The sequence below is a fragment of the Corylus avellana genome, chromosome ca1 (assembly GCF_901000735.1).
Source record: "Corylus avellana chromosome ca1, CavTom2PMs-1.0".
Taxonomy (NCBI): Eukaryota; Viridiplantae; Streptophyta; class Magnoliopsida; order Fagales; family Betulaceae; genus Corylus; species Corylus avellana.
The window spans coordinates 40,153,847-40,160,620 of NC_081541.1; the positions used below are offsets into that span (position 1 = coordinate 40,153,847).

The window sequence follows — 6,774 nt, forward strand, 5'->3', positions numbered from 1 at the left end:
TAGGAGTAGATAACTCAGAGAAGTATGAATCTTTCTTGAAAGCAAAACCAAAAGAATTCTCTGATGAAGGAAGATAATAGGCAATTTTTTTTTTTTTTTTTTTTTTTTTTTGCACGCGCATCAAATATATACCTTATGATCTCGAAAACGAAAGCCTCTGATCAAAGGCTGATTCGCATCAACTTCGCCAACATCTCTCACAAATCAAAGTGAGAGATGTTGGCGAAGTTGCTAAGAAGCACTCACTTTCATTATTTTATTAAATAATAATAAATAAATAAATAAATAAGCACCTAAGCCAAAACTTTCAAATCACAGTTTTTTAAAACCTCAGTCCCAAACTTTGACCGACGAAAGCTTTCATACAAGACTTTGCTGAGAAGCTGAAAGAGGGAGAGAGAGAGGGAGAGAGGAAGAAAGAGAGAGGGTGGATCGTTCGGGAAGCCAAAGAAGAAAAAGAAAAAGAAAAAGAAGGGGAGAAAAATCTTCGAGGTAACCTCTTTAAACTTTAAATTTTTGTAATTTTTGTGGTCGGTGTTCTTGTTGTTGTAGAAGATTATGTTTGGTGTTGGATTAGTTTTTAATAATATTGAATTTGCTTGAGATGGATTTCGGTTGCTGAGAAGAGTGGTGTTAGCTTGATTTTTATTATTTCTCATTTTTATTGGGTTAGAGATTTATTTTGTAGTTGACTTTGATTTGTGTTTGGAGATTTATGTTGAGTATCTCAAATCTGAATTGGGTAATTCTAATTTGGAGTTGTCTAGTGTTGGGTTGTGATAGATCGATGATCAGTTGATTAACATTTTGTCTGTTCTTCGGTTTGTTGTGATTGTGAATGACAAAATTTTACAACATTTATTAACTTCTTTATTAATTCATCAGTTTATAATATATATTATAAACTGATGAATTAATAAAGAAATTAATAAATGTTGTAAAATTTTGTCATGTATATATATTATAAAGCCTTGGATCAGCTTTAGTGTTGCTAAAGACGAAGAAAGCGTGCTTGCACGAGACTGCCAGCTAAGTTTGACTTTTGAGTCTTTGTTGGAGTTGACTTTTTTTTTTTTTTTTTTTTTTCTTCTGAGATAAAATACTAGGCCTGATGCATTTTGCAAACTTATCAAAACAGTAAATTGTTGTTTTATGTTGTGTATGTGATTGCTATTTCTTTCTTAACATTATCTTGATGTGTGTACAAGAAATTTTAGAGGTTTAAATCTTACCCCTCATATAGGAATATATAATTCTCTATGCTTTTGATTTTAATATGCATTGGAATAAAATTTTATCAGAGAAAAATAGAAATCAGATTGAGTACACAAGCTTTTTTTTTTCTTCTTCTTTATTATTATTATTATTATTATTATTATCTACAACTGTGTTTAATGGAATCAAGCGAATCAAACTCTAAGGCATTAGTGCTCTTGATAATTGGATTGCATGAACTAAAAAAGAGATTGTGTTTTAAGAGAGATTTTTAACTTCTCTAAATTTTTGTTGCATTTGGAGAATATTTTTTAGACAACTTGAGTTGACAAAATGCTAATTAATTCTCTCAATTTATGGATATTTTGTTTACATTCATTTCTAGTGGTGACACACCATATTTATCAAGATCGAGATGATGTGTATGTTCTATGATCATGTTCATGATGATTGATTTGTCTTTGTGCTCTTCTTGTTTGAATTGATCTTATTTGGCTTCATATTAAATTTAATAATTTTATGTGATCCATTTCATTTAGGAAAAACAAATTGAACATGGTTAGAAGGAAAGATTCATTTTGGGATTATGCAGAGGAGTTAGAAAATGGTCGTTTTGTTTGTAAGTTTTGTAAACAAGATTTTGCTGGGGGCATTTCAAGACTTAAATCACATTTGTCTGGAGTTAGAGGGCGTGATATTCAAATTTGTCTACAAGTGCCTGAAGCAATTCAGTTAGAAGTACTACAAGCGATTGACGCTCCTACTAAGAAAGCTAAATCTGTGGCAGAATCAGTTAATGTTCTAGAGAGTGAAAGTATTTCAGGTTCCTCGTCATCACACATGCCAAATTTATGTACGGGACATGATAAGAGTCAAGTGGATAAACAATTTGCTAAGCTCATCATCTCGGATAGAATTTGTTATGATGCCATTCAGTCACCCCTCTTCAATGACTTTGTGATTGGTGTTGCTAAACATGGTTCAGATTATGTACTTCCAAGTTCTTTAACTCTCAAATCACAGTTGATGCCAGATATCATGAAAGAAGTTGAGGAATACGTTCAAAATGTCATAAAATATTCCGTTAAAACAGGTTGTACCTTGATGTACAACATATGGCCTCATAAGAAACGGCGGCTCAATAGATCAATTTTCACCTTCGTGGATATCTATGCATATACGCCAATAGGAGTAGCGTGCATGGATCCGCCCGACAGCATGGGCAGAGACATTTATTGTTTTGAATTAATGATGTCTTCCATCCTGGACTTAATTGGGCCTACAAATGTAGTACAATTTATCATTAATAATGACGATGATGATGGTGATGGTGATGAGGTCAGTAAAATTAAGGATATGCTTCACATAAAGTATCCTTGGATTTGCCAAACCCCGTGTGCTACTCGTGGGATTGAATTACTCTTGAGTAAAGTATATGACGTTCCTTTTGTGTATAATACAATAAAAGTAGCGAAGTGGGTAGTTTTATATGTTTACGAGCATAAAGTTAATGTGCCGTTAAGAAGAGTGCACAGAAAGAAAGATTTTAAAGCTTCCGACTGTTTCTTGCTCATACCACTTTTAGAAGTTGAAAGTGAATTGCAAGCTTTGCAGGTATCTATTGCAACGTTGTCTAGTGATTGGGGGAAGCCACTTAATGACAAGCAGGCAGCAAAACTTTTCGAAGGTGCAAACTTTATTGATTATGCTATTCGTTGCAAAGAATTTTGGAACCGAGGAAAAATGTTAGCACAAGTTATGCAGTCACTATTTCAAGCTTATTGTTTGGTTCATTGTGATGGCCCAACATTAGGATATTTATATGAGATGATGGAAAGTGTACAAGATGCAGTTAAGCTATGTTGTAAGAGTAACAACGTCCTTTATGATGTTGTATGGAAAATTTTAAATGAAGTTCGAAGTGATATTATTCATCCAATACATGCAGCTGCGGCCTTTTTAAATCCGACTTACATGTGTAGTGAGAAATTTAAGGAGACTGTTGAAATGACAAATGGTGTAAATTATATTCTGGAACGTTTAGTTGCGGTGGAAGAGAAGGAAGCTTTCATGAACCAAGTACAACTATACCGCATGAAAGTGTCAAACTTGTTCACAGCACAAGCCATGATGATGCTAAAAACATTTCATCCTCGTGAGTTCAGTAAATTATGTTTTTTTTCGTTGGTAAAACTTATATATTTATGCTATTATTTTGAATTGTGCAGGAATATGGTGGGAATTTTGTGGCAATCATCTCCCTGTATTACAAAAATATGCCATTCGGATCTTGAGTCAACCTTGTAGTTCTTCATTATGCAAGCGCTATCAGTTGCGGGACAGTTGCCTGGACGATCATGCATTTATGGTGAATACAATGATGATGGAGAGGTATAAATCCCTAGAAACACAAATGCTAGAGCCAATCATTCTTGACAAACTTGGTGAAGTTTTTGATGACGTTAATTATCAACATCTTTGGGATGATGGAGATTTTGAGTATTGGTTTCATGATTTGATTGACTGTCATGCCAACGAATTAATAGACGATCCAACTGGTTCATGGTTGGATAGGTGGCCCAAGAATCGAATCGAACCGTCAGTATAAAAAACTATTACCTTTTTGTTTGTAGCATTAATAAAAACAAAATTGTTTTTCTTTTTATTTTGTAATTTTTTGAGATGCTTTTTATCACTTAATGGGATAAAATGATGTTTTTTTGATCAATTAATGTTATCTCTAGCTACTTTTACATTTTCTAACGTGCTTTGATTGATTTATAATTTAAGGTTTGTTGTGAATGTGTTTTTCTGGCATTGTAAATACAGCTGAAAGCTTTTCAACATAGACAATTCGTCTTATGTTTTCTTATCACAGTTTCGTAAGTTAATGCTTGTTATGAAAGTAAGATTATTTGAATTTGTAAACCAGCTATAATTATTTCGAAGCATCTCAAATCTCAAATCTCAAATGAAGAGATGCATGCATTCAATAATTCATTCAGATGAATTTGTCAGTATCAACATGGTTGCTAGCTTGTGTTGATATATACTGGTTTGGTTTGTGAGGAAAAAGAAGAAAACAAATTGATTTAAAGAGGAGATTCTTCGAAAGTCTAAAGCAACATGAATATGAAGTCTTTGTCCCTATAAGACTTTGTGCAACACGATTTACTTACTGCCTCTTAGTTATCAAGAGGCTAGCCCATAAATTTGCATTTGATTTAATGACGAATCACTACATTGAAAACAAAATAGTATGCAATAGTAGTTTCTATCCCAAAAACACTCACAACCATGGTACAACAACAAAGCAACAGGAAAAGTACACTTTGAAAATTCTAAAATGACTCCAAACAACATCTATCCAAATGTCTAGGTGTTTCACAGAAATTATTCAAAAAAAGATCTAACCTAGCAGTTAAAAGATTAACCAAATATAGACATGAACTAAGCAATTAAGAACATAGATATTTGGTTACGAAGAGGATACCATTTAGAGAACTCTTTAAATGTAAAACTTCTCTGAGGCAGCCAAACCCAGGAAATCAATTTACTATAAGAAGAATAAGGAATACAAGAAGAATTACAAAACTTTTGACTCTTCCTTGCACATGACAAGTGACCCACTTGACTTCTACCTTAGTAGCTCTTTCCAGAACATCTGGCACAATTCTTCTAAAAGATTTTCTTTCACCGGAACTCCGATTGGCTTCACGTATTTTCTTTTCACAAATAATCTTGAACAATATCTCTCACTCTAAGCACTCTAATTTTTCTCACAAAATACGTACATTTCTCAAGCAAAATAAAGTGTTTAAATAGAAAATAATTAATCCATCGGCAGCCATGTCCGGACAGGGCTAATTTGGGGTCCGGACATGGCTAGGGTTACATATGCGTAACCTAGTGATGTTCGAACCTCCAACTCTTGTGTCCAGACATCTCATAAAAATAAGGCTTTCAGGAAATGAGGTCCGAACCCAGCTTCTGGCGGTCCAGATCTCTCCTTCAAAATCCAGTTTCTAGAAATAGGTCCGGACCTAGCTTCTGGCGGTTCGGACCTGCTCTGTGAAAAGCAGTTTTTGGAAATCAGGTCCAGACCCAGCGTCTGGCGGTCCGGACTTGCTCTTCAAAGCACACTTGCTGGTTTTTGTGTCCGGACCCGGCTTCTGGGGGTCCGGACATGCCTCTAAAATCAGCTTTCTGAAACATGTTGAGATGCTCATTTTTAATAACGTACATGGAAACCAAATGTGCCAAAACCTAAATTAACACACTTAAATTGTTGGAGGGTTTCACAATTCACACTATCGTCGGAATACCGTCATTGCCCTCTTGCTCCATCGAGTTGCTGTTAGATGCTTGATGAGATGGTTTGAAAATCTGTTTTAATGTTCTGCATACTTGAATTGAGAAAGCATGGAGCAACTCAAAAATCTGTCGATATGAGCTGTACAATACTCTTATGAGTGCGAATACACATAAAACCAATAGAAACCACGCAAACAGAGGAAGCATGATGAATACAAGTAAATAACAAGACAAGACACCAGAAATGTCACAAATAAGAATAGTGTTACGGAGGTAGCTCATGTTTGGAATTAATCGTGTTATCGCCATCAATGCCACCGCGTAAACACATGTGGCTACAATAAAAAGCAACATGATTGTAGCATGTGTGTTGAGTGGAGAATTGCCTGAGTTTTGATACTTAATTTGGAGAAGGTTAAGCAGTTTTGAAATGAGGAATTGACCGTTGCCATTGACGTAGGCATATGCAATTGCTGCTTGCTCACTTGCATGCAAAAAAAAAAAAAAAAATTGCCGCTTTTATTAGGAGTTATTTATAAGTTTTTATTTTTGAAATAAAAACTAAAAGAAATCTAGTTGTGTGTTAATAAGCTATGCATTTATCATGTTATAAGATTAATATATGATATGTAAAAATTAAAAGATTAATATATGTCATGTAAAAATTAAAAGAAATTTTTAACTCGGAGAGGATAAAGTTGTCAATCAATAATTCAATATCAGTAAGACATAATAATTTGAAAAATAAATCCGGAATTGTTTGGGAGCAACAATTACAATATATATTAATCAGTGAACATCCAATTCTGGTGTGTTTATACTGGGTCAAGCTTGTGTTAGCCCATCAACAAGACCTATCCTTGGAAACCCATTAGATCAATCCATATGATCGCAGACCAAAATTAACAATATATATATTTGGTTAGCTAGATTTAGGAAAACTCTAATAGATAAGATATTTAATATGGTAAAAAAATGATAGATACAGGGATATTTATGACTAAGAAATGTTTAAAGAAGATAGTCAAAGTATCTTAAATCTTACAAGTCGGAGATGTGAATTATTTTTCATCTAAATCTAAGTATAAGTTACCCTAAAAATCATATAAACGAAGGTTTGTAATATTGACAAAAGCTTGCTTTTGTCAAAGCTTCTAGATGATCCAAGGCAAGGTGTGCTATAGAGACAAAACATGTGGGTTCCATGGCTTGATTAATTCAAGTCATTTTTCAACCAATGCCAAC

General features: G+C 33.9%; 1 protein-coding gene across 1 annotated transcript in view; it reads left to right on the forward strand.

Annotated features, from left to right (window-relative positions):
• The first annotated feature begins 1,770 nt into the window (after positions 1-1,770).
• Positions 1,771-6,774, forward strand: part of LOC132172169 (uncharacterized) — a 9,993-nt gene continuing 4,989 nt past the window's right edge. Inside the window, exons 1-2 of the mRNA XM_059583622.1 lie at positions 1,771-3,370; positions 3,444-3,813. Of these exons, the coding sequence (XP_059439605.1) occupies positions 1,771-3,370; positions 3,444-3,813 (1,970 nt within the window). The remainder of the gene's footprint in view (positions 3,371-3,443; positions 3,814-6,774) is intronic.